The 15,995-nt window shown below is 37.2% G+C and overlaps 2 protein-coding genes across 2 annotated transcripts; both read left to right on the top strand.

Moving 5' to 3' along the window:
- Nucleotides 1-1,487: 1,487 nt before the first annotated feature.
- LOC123949378 (olfactory receptor 51L1) lies at nucleotides 1,488-2,444 on the top strand. The gene has a single exon (XM_046016795.1). The coding sequence runs from the start codon at nucleotides 1,497-1,499 to the stop codon at nucleotides 2,442-2,444; it is 948 nt and encodes a 315-aa protein (XP_045872751.1). The 5' UTR covers nucleotides 1,488-1,496.
- Nucleotides 2,445-10,716: 8,272 nt separating this feature from the next.
- LOC123949709 (olfactory receptor 51G2-like) lies at nucleotides 10,717-11,661 on the top strand. Its single transcript, XM_046017290.1, has one exon. The coding sequence runs from the start codon at nucleotides 10,720-10,722 to the stop codon at nucleotides 11,659-11,661; it is 942 nt and encodes a 313-aa protein (XP_045873246.1). The 5' UTR covers nucleotides 10,717-10,719.
- The last annotated feature ends 4,334 nt before the right edge of the window (nucleotides 11,662-15,995 follow it).

Below are 15,995 nucleotides of genomic sequence, written 5' to 3'. Positions count from 1 at the left end.
ATGAAATAAAATAGAGACAATAAAATGTCAGTACCTGACAAATGGAACTAATGATCAATCTGGGGCTACATTTGGAAAGATCTTCACTTCAGGCCAGATCTGAAATCTATGTTAGACTTTTAAGAGTTCAGAGACTAAGTGTCTACAAGGTAGGATAAGGGAGATGCTGAGATGTTGCAGAAGAGATGTCTAACCTTAAGGGTTGGAGTAAGTAAGGGCACCTGGGTGGCTCAGTTGGTGAAGCTTGCTCTCTCTCTTTCTGTAATGAGAGAGAGAGAAAAAAAAAAGGTGGGGTAAGTGAAGAATTTTCTCAAGGACAGTCAATGGCATTAGACAGGGCTAAAATAAGGGAGCAGAGAACTGAAGGGACAGAGAATTCCACAGGGCTTAGCTGCTGTGACCAGTGTTATCAGCCTCGGGAATAGCAAGGCCATCATCATCACAGTGAAGACTGATCAGAGAAAGTAATGCCAGACATTAGAATTCTATTCTGAAAAAGGAAAAAAAAAATTGATTGTTTCTAACAGGTATTGATGGTGGATGCTAAAGGTGACATCTCTGGGATTGCTCTGGTTTCATGGAGGTACATGAACTGGGTGGTAAAATTGGAAAAACATTTAATATTTAAGTTGAACATTTTTAAAAATATGATTATAAGCATCATTTTGAGAGAAAAATGCAAGAAAAGATCAATAGAAATGAAGCAGATATTATCCACTATTACTAACAGATGTCTAATTTAAATATATTGTTTTAATTTTATTTTGTGAGAAGGGATATAGGAAGAGTTTTAATAGTTACACTGTGATCTTATGATATATTGATCATAATAAATACTTTTCCTGCTACTGTGAGGAGTTTAGATGAAGGAAGAATTGCTTTATTAAACAGCAAAAAATATACAAATGTGCTAGGATTATGGACTTTATTCTTTTTCATGTCTCCATTTTATATAATGTGGCATTTATTTTTTATTATTAAAATATTAAATGTTCTCAATCTTTAAAATATTATAAAGTATTAAATAAAACTAAATATGAAAGGAAATTATGTTTACTCCTTGGGAACAGTCCAGTTGTTATGAATTAAGAGACTGCATAGAAGCAACAAAAGATGAACTCAAGAACATCACTGACAGGAAACAATGCAAATTCATAGACATTTACTCCGACTTTTCTCTAGTTTTATTTTTATAATGTTTGATAAAAATTTCTTTATCTACTCTTTTACTGCTTTAATTTTTAGTGTCCTCAGTGCAAATTCATCAGCTTTCTTGTCAGAGATGACCAGATTGTGTGGTACACACCTTTTGCTCTGGAATTTGGTGCTCTACTGGGGACTGATTCTCATGTAAGAACTATAAGAAGTATATCCTTCCCATCTCTGTGAGGTTAGAGGAAAGATACACTGTATCCTGATTGCACTGCTCATGTTCACAAGGGATAATTTTGAGGGGAAAAAAGGAAAACATTCTTCACTGTTTGCCAAAGGTCACCATGGTGATCTGGAGTAACAATAACACTATGGAGCCCATATTTATTCTCAGGGGATTTCCTGGATTGGAGTATGTCCATTCTTGGTTATCAATCCCATTCTGTTTTGTGTACTTGGTAGCATTTATTGGTAATGTCACCATCCTCTCTGTCATTTGGATAGAGTCCTCACTCCACCAACCCATGTATTACTTCCTTTCCCTCTTGGCACTGACTGACCTAGGTATGTCCATGTCCACGCTTCCCACCATGTTTGCTGTGTTATGGCTGGATGCTCGGGAGATCCAGGCAAGTGTTTGCTATGCTCAGCTCTTCTTCATCCACACATTCACATTCCTGGAGTCCTCGGTGCTATTGGCCATGGCCTTCGATCGTTTTGTTGCTATCTGTCGTCCACTGCACTACACCACAATCCTTAACAACAGTGCAATAGGCAAGATTGGTTTGGCCTGCTTGCTAAGAAGCATGGGAGTTGTACTTCCTACACCTTTGCTCCTGAGACGTTATCACTACTGCCATGTCAATGTCCTTTCACATGCCTTTTGTTTGCACCAAGACGTTCTGAAATTATCCTGTTCAGATGCCAGAATCAGCAGTGTCTATGGACTATGTGTAGTTATCACCACACTGGGCATGGATTCAGTCTTCATACTTCTTTCTTATGTTCTGATTCTGAATGCTGTGCTGGGCATCGCATCTCATGAAGAGCGGCTTAAGGCACTCAACACATGTGTGTCCCATATCTGCGTGGTGCTCATTTTCTTTGTGCCAGTTATTGGGGTGTCAATGGTCCATCGCTTTGGGAAACATCTGTCTTCCATAGTTCACCTTATCATGGCCGATATTTACCTGCTTTTCCCCCCAGTACTTAACCCTATTGTCTACAGTGTCAGGACAAAGCAGATTCGTCTAAGAATTCTTCGCAAGTTTGGTCGAGGGAGGAGGTTTTAAATAACCTCTATCCTCAAGATTTCCCACTGAAAAATCTTGGGGCAGCTGTCTGAGTAGATGAGAAGTAAAATACTTGGGTCTTGGTCATCTGGTTAAATATATAATTCTTTCACTCCCTTGATATGTGATTTCAGTTAATCATCAACACTTATATGAGATTCAGATTTTTTATAACCAAATTGTGCTAAGTATGTTCTTTTCTATGCCCCAAATAATTGAGACTTACAAGGGACAATGTGTATAAAAAAATTACTTTTGAAAACTACAAATTTATTGATATCATTAAATTATTACTATGAATGACAATAATAGCAAGATTTTCTTCATAAAATACAACTGTTTATATAATTTCTCATGTTTATGATCCAGAAATAAATCTCTCTCATTTGCCCATATTGTGTCTCTCATGCCAAAATGTCATATTTTTTAATGAAAAGATTTTTGACTTCTTGGGGCAAGTTTGGAAATTGAGTTTTTTGATAAGACTTTGAACTGCTACTGTGGCTGTTGGCTATAAACAAAGTTTTCACCTCATCATCACACAGTGATGCGTCTTTTCTCCCCTGGCCGCTGCAGGTCTATCATCTTCTTCAGTTTATCAGCAAATACTGAGGAAGACACATGGGAGTTGCTCCAGAAAGCCTGACAGTCTAAACCTCCAGGCAAATGTGTAGATTCCTTGTTCAACAGCACAGAATTTTATGTCTTCCTCAGTGAGTATGTTGGGAGTTGTGCAGAATAGCCCTCATTATCTTTTAATAAAAATGTTCTCCTCTTGTTCTACATTTCTATGTAGATCTTTAGTATTATTGTCTTTCTCAGTTTCTTTATTGTCAATAACCTGTGACTTCTCTTTTTCACTAATATGCTTTACACATATGCTTTCATTAGTGATATTTTATTTATATTTTATCATGACTGCTACACTAACACATCACTCTGGGGCTGGCCTCCCCCAACCATCACATGTACTCATAAGTGTAAATGATATTGCCTATTTGTTCATCCAAGTAAAACATACTGAGAAAAATGAAATACCTTTTGCGGCACTCACTGCTTGCAATACTGTGGATATATAAAATATAGAATGCATGGTCTTAATGTTAAAGAATTAATGTTTAATAGCGGAGACACATTTATAAATGGATTATTAAAGTTAACAGATGCTATCACTGAAATAAATAAATAGTACAATATTGTTATTAAAGATTGAGATTGAAGCAATTGACACTTTGGCTGTGTCTACTGGGTCAAATTCATTCTTGCCATCTAGACAAAGTGTGAAAGAAAGTGGTGTGCTGAAGCTAGCTTCTTTGGCTTATGAAAGCCGGTTGTGCAATATCTTGTTCCAAATCCATGTTCTATAAAACACTGGTAGTTTGAAACTGGTCATGATGGAAATACATCATGTATACATTATATAATACACAACAGAAATAGTTAAACTCTATATACCAAAGCTTTTATACATTTTCCAAGAGAGTTGGTTGTTAAGCATTTACCAGCACTCTGCCGGGCAAGGTATTCCAGGAAGGGGAGGTAGCATGAATAAAAAGAAAGACTGTAGAAAGAGCATATGTTAGTAATATACCCCCATCTCCAGGAGAAACTTGAGACTTTCCCGAACTATCTCACTTTACCTAAGAAAAGAAATGACTCTGAAATGAGTTGTAATGGCCATGAACATGCCCCTGCCCAGATCCTACTTCAATAAAGAATTTGTAGCCTCAGCTGCTGGAAGGGCTGTCAGTAAAGAGCCTTTGACTTACAGCGACTTCAAGAATTTCCTCAGTTGCAGACATAAGCCCCGCCCAAGGTCAAGACCTATCCAACCACTGAGATATAAGATATAAAGCCCTGACTTTTTTGGCCCAATGCAAAACAATTCACTTGGACAATATTACCCCTAGAACTTTCTTTGGTATGGACCATAGATAGCATCAGATATGACTCATAGCTCAATTTCTCCTTCTGACAATCCTACTTCTATCCCTCTTCATCTTAGGGTGTTTATCCCAAGGATTCTCTATCTGAAACATACTGAAGGCTAAATTTTATCTCAAAGTTTGCTTTCTTAGAAACCCTGGGATGAGAGATTCCCAGAAAAACTGTGATAAAGATGAAAGATGAAATTTAATTCTCAGAGACATCCTTATGCAGGAAGATGGAACAAAGTAAGAGCAGATAGCCATGATTTTTTATTCTAAGCCTTAAGAAAAGGCCAAATTCAGTGTATGAGCCTGGGAGGAGGTACATAATTCTTATTCCTCTACTCCTAAGAATTGTGTGTAAGTATAGAGAGAAAAGGGTTGTGGAAGCTCTCATTTGGCTAGGTTGAGAAAGGAAATTTCATCTGTTCTTGCATGCTTTCTACCTTATCCATTAGAGTTGTTAGCATGTTAATCAATCATAAGGTTTTTAAATTCCTGGTCTGATAATCCCACTATCCTTGTCATACTTAGTTCTGATGCTTGCTCTGTTTCTTCAAATTATATTTTCAGCCTTGGGATGCTTGGGTGGCTCAGTGGGCTAAGCTGCTGCCTTCAGCTCAGGTTATGATTCCAGGGTCCTGGGATTGAGTCCCACATTGGGCTCCTTGCTCAGGGGGGAGCTTCTCTCTCTGCCTCTCTGCCTGCTTATGTGCTCTCTCTCTCCTTTTCTCTGACAAATAAATAAATACAATCTTTAAAAAAAATTTATATTTTCAGCCTTTTAGGAAGCTCCTTCCCCCATCCCCCATTAACTGGAAATGATGTACCAAGTAAAAAGAACTACTTTAAATAGGATTTTATTAATATACAGGAAGATATGTAGGGGTGCGCAGAAGCATCCTATAGTCTTATGATTAAGTTTCAGCCTTTCAGTGAGCCTATCTATACCCCTGAAATTTGAACTTCACAGATGTTTCTCAGTTTGTCTTATTTTGTTTTGTTTTAATTCTCCCCCCTTAGATGAAATAGGATAGCTAGCATGGACTGGGGTTGGGTATTACCATCTCCCACATGGACAAGCTAGAGAGGGCTAGAGTTGGGTATTTTGCTTTCCTAAGGTCAGTTAGATGCTAATACTCTAGCAGGTTAGGCCCTGATTAACTAATTTCTCCTAAGGCCTTGTGAAAACAAACAGAGAGCCATGGCATATTTAAAAAATGGTTCCTTTCCCCTTCTCAGTGCTTGGAGCATGAGAAAATTTTTCTCCAGCTTTTCTGGAGGCAAATATAACAATATTTTACTTTTCACCCTCTGCCATTGTTGGGTACCCCTGCGGATTTTAACTGTCAGACTTGTCCACACTGAGGTTCCAGTAACCTGTTAATTTGGTTCAGATTTTCCTACACTAATGGTGTCTCTTGAAGCCATCTTTCTTATGAGCCTCTTCTCTGTAAGCTGTGACTCCCTATATTCCCTGACTCTCCATTCTTGGTGGGGCTGTTTTGCCCTTTCTCTCATGGATCCAAGAAGAGATGGTTGATTTTCAGTCTGTTCAGTTTTTCCTCATTGTTAGGACATGAGGAACCAGAAGAAACTGGATATCAAGTTTATTTTTGTTTTTAAAATCAGATCAAGAAAGTTCTTTTTTTAGTTTAATATGTTTTAATAAAGATTATTAGTATTAGTCAAATATTTTTTCTTCATCAATCTACATTACCAAGTGATTTATCCCTTTTATTCACTATATTTTATATATACTATACTCACCATATTTTCTATATATGCCCTATTCTCTATATTACATATAGTTAATCACACTGTGTGATTTTTGCATGTAAAACAACTTTGATGCTTGACTTAAATAAACAAAAAGGAGAAAATCATTTGTTACTCCAGACTGATGAAGAAAAATATTTGACTAAATTTAAAACTGATTATGTATTATCATAAAAATCCAACAGTATCATAGTGTGTGTGTGTGTGTGTGTGTGTGTGTGTGTGCATGGGCATGCAGTCAGTGGATTACAGTTGTTAATATTTGGTCTTGAATTTCATAATCAATTTTACAGAGTATTTTGCTCTTTGATATTTGTTTTCTGTGATGTCATTTTCTGGTAATGGCATACAGTTATACTTGCCTCATAAAAATCATGAAGAAGTGATCCCTCTTTTTATATTCTCTAGAAATATATATGTAGGGTTTCTATTCTTCTTCTTCTTTCTATGTTTTAAGTTATTCATTAAAAATGCTATCTGGTGGGCACCTGGGTGGCTCAGTGGGTTAAACCTCTGCCTTCAGCTCAGGTCATGATCTCGGGGTCCTGGGATCAAGCCCCACATCAGGCTCTTTGTTCAGCAGGGAGCCTGCTTCCCCCTCTCTCTCTGCCTGCCTCTCTGCCTACTTGTGATCTCTGTCTGTCAAATAAATAAATAAAATCTTTTAAAAAATTGTTATCTGGGCCTGGGATTTTCTCTCTATAAAACTTTCAAATAAGTTTTCAGGAAAGATATAAATTCCTGATAATCTGCAGAACACTAATTTCAGATGGAAATTTCTGGGCCATTGTCCCTCAGATATTAGTTCTGTGTTATTCTCTTCTTTCATGTATCTTTAGAGCCTTTGAATGTCTCACATGTTAATTATTCTTTGCTCTATTTGTGTTTTCATTTTCATCTTTTTTTTTTTTCTTTTGGTGCCACACTTTAGACATTAGAAAAAGGTTATTTCAGTGAAGGCTTGATCAAGGCACCAAATAAAGTGCAATGAGGAAAGAAGCTATGATTTATATTTCTAGTGCACTGAAGCCTGTGCCACAACTGACCTTCTGATGATACTTCAGAAGGAGGATCATCTGCTTCCAGACCACAATTGATCTTGGGTAACTGAAACCACATAAAGTGAAACCACAAGTAAGGAGGAACTACTGTAATTTCCCCAACATTCAACTGCTAGAAAATAACTGCTGTCTTTGTCTTTTATTCCGAGCACAGACTTTTTCTAGTACACTATTCTCACTAAATTCACTATTTTACTCCATCGGATGATCCCAAGGATACTGCTCAGTTGCTGCCAAATCTGGATTCCCAGTTCGGGAATTTGACTTAATCATCTCCTTTCTTTGAGCAGGAGTAAAATCTCTAGTGGCATTTCTCCTCTCTGAAGTTTACATTAAGAAAAAAAAGAATGTTCCTGAGGGGATAACTAGTCAGGAGGGGCAATTTAGTTTAAAGTAGTTAAAGCCAAGACGTGTAGTATGACTAAAGCACCTAGTTGGATAGAGTCAGAGATGCTGAAAGCAAACATGTTACCTTGGCTCTGGAGTTGCTGAAGGAGAAACGGATGCCTCATTCAGGACATCTATACTTCTTCCTTAGAGAGCTACCTGCCATTGTGCTTTTTAGTCTTCTTTTATGTCCATATTCAGTGGCTTTCTCTACCTGCAACAATTCCCTTGGCCTGGCAGAATGGAGCCCAGCAAATCTGTAGCAGGGTGGATAGCTGTCCACACTTGAGGACTCAGGTATGCCTAAAGGAAGGATTCAAAAGTGAGCAAAATGGGCAAGAAATTATAAGTACTTAATATATTTGAAGAATCCAAGAAGTAGAAGGGTAAGTCAAGAGGTAAGAGTGGTCATTGCTTATGCAAATTCACAGCTTTAGGATAAGTCAGAGGTATAGAGTGTCATTTCCCCCAAAGTGAGCCAGAGTATCATCTTCAAAGGCTGATCAAAAGAGCCCTAGGATGGGATACCATTGTAAACTCATCTCCATATATAGGCAGTACACATGATAGGAATCAACGTACTGAAATCTCTGTTCTTTGAAACATTGGTATCTGATATTAACTAAAAATTATACCATTAAAAATGATGACGATAATGTTCATGGTGATTTGAGTACCTCCTCTATCTCATTCTCCCATGTATCATACACACTTGGCAGTATTTCGAGCCAAAAAAGAAATTTGGCAAAATAACTCTCAAGAGAAGCCCTGAAGTGTAATATCTTTATAAGTGATAACTTGGATACTCCAGGTCACACTTGCCTTTGGATTCCTGTTACACTTAAAATTGGTACACTTAAGATTGTGGGTACTTTTGTATCTCCATTAACATTTTGCTTCACTTAAGCCCAAAGGTCTCAGACTCTGTGCCAAGAACTTTAGCTACATTTTCTTACATAATCTCTTAAGTAAGGTAATATGGTTCCCAGATTTTATGCTCAAAGAAGTTTAGCAATCTGCCCAAAGTGATAGAGATAATGAATGACAGTTGTCATTAGACTTCCTCTGACTCTAGAAGAGTAACCACTGAGAGCAGGGTGCTGTGTTTACATCCAATAGACCCATTTTTGGAAGATGGATTATGAATATCCTAAGTCAGAGGAGTCTTTAATATGAAGTAGTAGGAGAAAGTGATCTCAGAGGGAAGACTTGGCATACTTGGCCAGGATGAAGTCTCAAGATTTTGAAAGATTTGAGGCAGGGTGTCAAGGAAGAAGAAAATAAGTGTGCTCAAGTGTCAACACGATGACGGTTATTGTTCAAGTGATGTTGAAGCAGACCAGAAGTTTGTGACTATAAAAAGCTAGGATAATTAGAGAAGTATATAAAGACCAGTATTGCCCAATATGTTATGAATATTGTAGTGTATACATCACAGGATGAGGATATGTAAAGCAGTTCTCTTCATTGTTATCTCCAAAAATGCAAGGAAGATGGTATCAAAGTGGAAAATCTCCTGCGGTCATTGTAAGGGGTGAGGGAATTACTTATTTTTATTATGTCTGTCAGAGAAAACTATGGAATGTAATTGTATTGGTGGAGCAAGATACATTGGGGGTCACATGAATTTTGGAGAAACTGTGACATCAAATATGCTAAGTAGTAAAAGAATTTATGTTTAGTGCCCAAAGTAACAGGAATTGGGTGGCCATAATGTCTAAGTAGTTCATCTTTAGGGTTCTTTCTATAATGCCTCGTCTTCCCCAGTCCCTGGTCAGTTCTGCCTCTTATGTTCCCAACAGTGCATTCCATCTATTGGGACCTGAGCCCTGAGCACTAAAACTCTTAGACTCGTCTTATAAAATGTCAGGTGTTCTTTTTGTTATTGTTGTTTTTGTTTTTTTGAGAAGGCATTTCTGTGTATCCTTACCCTATTAGTCATCATTCCAAATTTCCTTGAGTAGGAGTAATTTCCCTTTTGACAACTCCCTATGGAACCCAATATACCATTGCTCCCGTGACATGCATGCCTCAAATTTATCCTAATAAAACTAAATTAATCTTATCTGCTAGTTTCACAAGTTCTTCATGAGGTCCTCTTGAATTTTTGCTCGTTTGTTTCAATAGATGACACCATAGTCTACCAAATAACTGAAATTGCCTTGGTTTTTTTTCTTTTTCACATTCCTGCCATATGATCATCAACCAGTATCTTTTCTCCCTATACAACATTTATATCTATTTATCCTTTATTATCCCACATTTTACTTTCTTCCACTTTTAAATATTACTATGATAACTTTCTGAAGCATTTCCCTGCCTTCTATTGCCAACCTTTAGTCTATTCTTACCAATGATTCTAGTTTGATGGCAATATAATATAAATCTGGTCATACTGTTTACTTTTTATTAAAATGACTATATTGTGTCTTCTAAGATTAAGTCCAAGCTCTTTATATTAATACACAAGTTCTTCAAAATTCTGGTCCATTTCTATTCAATCTTCACTCTGATAACCATCTGAAAATCACCCTATCCTACTGTTTTGCTCAGTTGCATTCATTTACATGTATAATGCTAACATCTTTCTGCATTTACCTGGTTTTCAATCAGCACAGAATAGCCAACACAGCCTTTTTTTCCCTCTATCTCATACTTGTCATTGAAGACCTAATTCAAGACTGGGTTCAGGTCTTGAATCAGGTCATAAATAAGTAAATTTTCCTTCAGTAAATCTTCCCTGACATCTCTGGGTCAGGTTAACTTCCTCTTTCTGTGTTTTATAGGGGCTTGTATTAAACTACTATGTTAATTTTAGATTTCTCCATTTACTAGGCTTTAAGTATTTGAATTCTGTTTTTATATATTTCTCTACATTTTAGTACTACCAGTTTTCCTTTTATAAAATATATTCTCAATAAATGTACAGTGATGAAATAGATTAATTGAGAAGATAATAAATGTGGGTGGTAATTGTATATAATGAACAAAGGAATGACTAGAAAGACTATACAGAGCAGCATGCATCAGAGCATTGGTTCTTCTTGCAATACTGACTGTACATGGATTGTTGCAGGTTCTCATCTTCCCACTTAGACTGAGGGCGCCTCCATCACCACAATGTCTGTCTTCAACAGCTCTGCCTTGTATCCTCACTTCCTCCTGACAGGCTTCTCAGGCCTTGAAAGCAGATATAGCTTGATTTCCATCCCCATATTTTTGGTTTATGCCACCTCGATTTCAGGAAACATTATCATTCTGTTTATCATCATAACTGAGCCTTCCCTCCACCAACCAATGTACTACTTTCTGTCAATGCTGGCACTTACTGACCTGGGCCTATCCACTACTACCTTGCCTACGATGTTCAGCATCTTCTGGTTCCATGCCCGGGAGATCTCCTTTAATGCTTGCCTGGTCCAGATGTACTTCATTCATGTTTTCTCAATTATTGAGTCAGCTGTGTTGTTGGCCATGGCCTTTGACCGCTTGGTAGCAATCCGAGAGCCCCTGCGCTATGTGGCCCTTCTAACCAATGGTGTAATCATTGGAATTGGGTTGACAATTGCTGGAAGGGCCTTGGCTCTGGTCTTTCCAGCTTCCTTCCTCCTAAAGAGGCTTCAATATCATCCTGTCAATATTCTCTCCTACCCATTCTGCCTACACCAAGACCTCATAAAGACAACTGTATCCAGCCGTCGAGTGAGCAGCATCTATGGCCTCATGGTGGTCATTTGCTCCATGGGACTTGATTCAGTGCTTCTTCTCCTCTCCTATATCCTCATCCTTGGCACAGTATTGAGTATAGCCTCCAAGACAGAGAGGGTGAAAGCCCTCAACACCTGCATCTCCCACATCTGTGCTGTGCTCACTTTCTATATACCAATGATTGGGCTCTCTATGATCCGTCGCTATGGGCAGAATGCTTCCCCAATTGTCCATGTGCTCATGGCCAATGTCTACTTGCTGGTCCCACCCCTAATGAACCCCATTGTCTACAGTGTCAAGACCAAGCAGATTCGTGATAGAATCCTCCGGAAATTCAAGCAACAGAAAGTTTAAGTGAGAGAGAAACTAAAAGATGTATTTCTTCCCCCTCTCCTTTATATTTATGAGAGTATTTCATATTAATGTTGAATTTTAAATTAAATTTTGCTAATAATATTTTAATTTCAAGGTGGTAGATAAAAACCTCAAAAGCAGTAAAATCTGTATTTTCAGTATAGAGAATAAAGACATGGTTTTGTTTTGTCTTTATGTTGAAAACTAGGGAATATGGTCACTAAACCTAAGTTAGGTCCTTCTTACCAGAATTATGATTTTTCTTTTAATAATTAGCAGTAAATGTTTGTGAAACTGAGTCATGAAGTCAACATTCTAAGGAAGTTGTTCATTATACTTTGGGAAGTTCCTCAATTTCTGAAGAATAGATTTTAAGATGGCTTTTGATCTGTTATTTACTGAAAGAGAGCTTTTAGAGTTTCCAAATATGAATGGATTTTTCTATTTCTCTTAGTCATTCTATCAGTTTTTACCTCAGGTATTTTGATTCTCTTTTGTTGGATGCATAGATATTAAGATTTGTTATGCCTCTTGGAAATCACTTTATCAAAATATAATGGCCTTTATCCTTGATAGCTTTTCTCACTTTAAAGATTGTCTTTTCTGAAATTAATATAGAATCTCTAGCATTTTTTTTATTAATGTTGGCATGTTATATCTATCTCCATCCCTTTACTTCAATATGTATTTTAGGCGACTAGTTTGCTAAGTACTGTAATTTTTTTTAATGTTAACAGCTTTCTGAGATATAATTCACCTACATATAATTCATTCAATTAAAGTATATAATTTGGGGTGCCTGGGTGTTGCAGTCAGTTAGGTGTCTGACTCTTGGTTTCTGCTCAGATCATGGTCTCAGGGTTGTGAAGATTGAGCCTGACCTTGGGCTCTGGGCTCAGTGAGAAGTCTGCTTGACATTATTTCTTCCTCTGCTCCTCCTCCCAACTCATGGGCATGTGTGTGCTTTCTCTCCCTGTCTCAAATAAATAAATAAATACATAAAATCTTATTTAAAAAATAAAGTATAAAATTCAGTGTTTTCAGATACATTTATAGGGAGACTTTCCAAGATGGTAGAGGGGTAGGAGACTTTAGTTTTGTCTCGTCCCAGGAATTCAGCTAGATAGCTATCAAAACATTCTGAACACCTGTGAACTCAACCAGAGACCTAAGAAAAGAATTCTTGCAAATCCACAAATAGAAAAGTGATTATTACTTTCTGGAAGAATGACAAGATGGAAAAACTCACCTCAAAAAAGAGAACAAGGGGCAGTACTGACTGCCAGGGACCAAATAAGTACAGATATAAGTAAGATGTTAGAACTAGAATTTAGAATGATTATAAAGACATTAGCTGAGCTTGAAAAAGCATAGAAGACACTAAAGAATCCCTTTCTGGAGAAATAGAAGAACTAAAATCTAAACAACTTGAAACCAAAGGGCTATTCATGAGATGCAATTAAAAATGGAGGCTCTAACTCTGGAAAACAGCATGGAGTTTCCTCAAAAAGTTGACAGTAGAACTACCCTATGACCCAGCAATTGCATTACTGGGTATGTACCCTAAAGATACAAATGTAGTGATCCAAAGGGGAACGTGCACTGGAATGTTTATAGCAGTAATGTCCACAATAGCCAAACTATGGAAAGAACGTAGATGTCCCTCAACAGATGAATGGATAAAAAAGATGTGGTATATATATACAATGGAATACTATGCAGCCATCAACAGAAATGAAATCTTGCCATTTGCAATGACATGGATGGAACTAGAGGGTATTATGCTGAGTGAAATAAGTCAATCAGAGAAAGACAATTATCATATGATCTCTCTAATATGAGGACTTCGGGAGGCAGGATAGGGGATTGTCAGGGGTAGGGAAAGAAAAATGAAAAAGGATGGGATCAGGAGGGAGGCAAACCATAAGAGACTCTTAATCTCACAAAACAAACTGAGGGTTGCTGGGGGGTGGGAAGGGAGAGATAGGGTAGCTGGGTTATGGACACTGAGGAGGGTATGTGCTATGGCGAATGCTGTGAAATGTGTAAGCCTGATGACTCACAGACATGTATCCCTGAGGCAAATAATACATTATATGTTAATTAAAAAAATGGAGGCTCTAACTGCTAGGATAAATGAGGAAGAAGAGAGAATTAGTGATAGAGAAGACCAAATGATGAAGAATAAAGAAGCTGAGAAAAAGAGAGATAAACAACTACGGGATCACTAGGGGAGAATTTGAGAGATAAGTGATACCATAAAGAAAAAACACTATTAGAATAATGGGATCCCAAAAAAGAAGAAAGAAAGAGAGGGACAGAAAGTATCCTTGAGCAAATTATAGCAGAGAACTTCCCGAATCTGGGGAAAGAAACAGGGATCCATGTCCAGGTAGTACAGAGAACCCCCCTCAAAATCAATAAAAATAAGTCAATACCCTGACATATAATAGTGAAACTTGCAAATCTCAAAGACACACAGAAAATCCTGAAAGCAGCTTAGGTCAAGAGGTCTGTGGGTAGAAACACTAGATTGGCAGCAGACCTATCCACAGACACCTGGCAGGCCAGAAGGGACTGGCATGATTTATTCAGGATGCTAAATGAGGAAAATATGCAGCCATGAATACTCTGTCCTGCTAGGGTGTCTTTCAAAATAGAAGGAGGAACAAAAAATTTCCAGGACAAATAGAAACTAAAAGAATTTGTGATCACCAAATCAGCCCTACAAGACATATTAAAAGGGATCCTCTAAGCAAAGAGAGAGCCCAAAAGTAACATAGACCAGAAAGTAACAAAGACAATATACAGGAATAGTCACTTTACAGGTAATACAATGACACTAAATTAAGTGGGATAAATGCACCAATCAAAAGACACAAGGTATCAGATTGAATAAAAAAGCAAGACCCATCAATATGCTGTCTGCAAGAGACTCATTTAAATCCAAAGACACCTCCAGATTGAAAGTGAGAGGGGTGAAAGCCATTTATCATGTTAAAGGCCATCAAAAGAAAGCTGGAGTGGCAATTATTATATCAGACAAATTTGATTTTAAGCCAAAAACTGTAATAAGACATGAGGCAGGACAACCACTATATCATAATTAAAGTGTCTATCCAACAAGAAGTTCTAAAAGTGTAAATATGTATGCCATTAACATGGGACCAGTCAATTGTATAAGCTAATTAATAACAAAATTTAAGAGACATATTGATACTAATATGTAATAATAATGGGGGAATTTAACACCCTACTCACTGCAATGGACAGATCATCTAAGCAGAAGATCAACAAAGAAACAAGGGCTTTGCATGAAACACAGGACCAGATAGACTTCACAGATATATTCAGAATATTACACCCTAAAACAACTGAATACACATTCTTCTCCAGTTCACATGGAACATTCTCCAGAATAGATCACATAATGGGTCACAAATCAAGTCTCAACTGGTACCAAAAGATTGAGATCACACCCTGCATATTTTCAGACCACAGTGCTTTGAAACTGGAAGTCACAAGAGGGAATTTGGTAAGAACTCAAATACATAGAGGCTAAGGAGCATCCTACTAATGAACGAATGGTTCAACCAGGAAATAAAGAAGAATTAAATAAAATTAATGGAAACAAATGAAAATGAAAACATAACTGTTCAGAATCTTTGGGATGAAGCAAAGGCAGTCCTAAGAGAGAAGTATATAGCAATACAAGCCCTTATCAAGAAACAAGAAAGTTCTCAAACACACAATCTAACCTTACACCTATAAGAGCTGGAGAATGAACACCAAATAAAGCCTAAACCTAGCAGGAGAAGAGAAGCAATAAAAATTGGAGCAGACTTCTTGCTAGACATGTCTCCAAAGGCAAGAGAAATAAAGGCAAAAATGAACTATTAGGACTTCATTAAGATAAAAAGCTTTTCCACAGCAAATGAAACAGTCAACAAAATCAAAAGACAACCTACAGAATGAAAGACGAATATTTGTAAATGGGATAATCAGATAAAGGGCTAGTGTCCAAAATCTATAAAGAACTTATCAAACCAAATACCCAAGGAACAAATAATCCAATCAAGAAATGGGCAGAAGTGTCTGTTCATGTCTTCTGCTCATTTTTTTGACTTGATTATTTGTTTCTTAGGTGTTGTGTTTGAGAAGTTCTTTATAGATCTTGGATATCATCCCTTTATCTGTAGTGTCAGATATTTGCAAATATCTTCTCCTATTCCATGGGTTGAGATCATATGATCTCACTGGTGTGGAATTTAAAAAACAAAACAGAGGATCATAAGGGAAGAGAAGAAAAATAAAACAAGATGAAACTTGAGGAG

The sequence above is a fragment of the Meles meles genome, chromosome 8, assembly GCF_922984935.1.
Source record: "Meles meles chromosome 8, mMelMel3.1 paternal haplotype, whole genome shotgun sequence".
Taxonomy (NCBI): domain Eukaryota; kingdom Metazoa; phylum Chordata; class Mammalia; order Carnivora; family Mustelidae; genus Meles; species Meles meles.
Note: the sequence above shows the minus strand (reverse complement) of the source record. Positions and strands in the feature narration are given on the sequence as shown.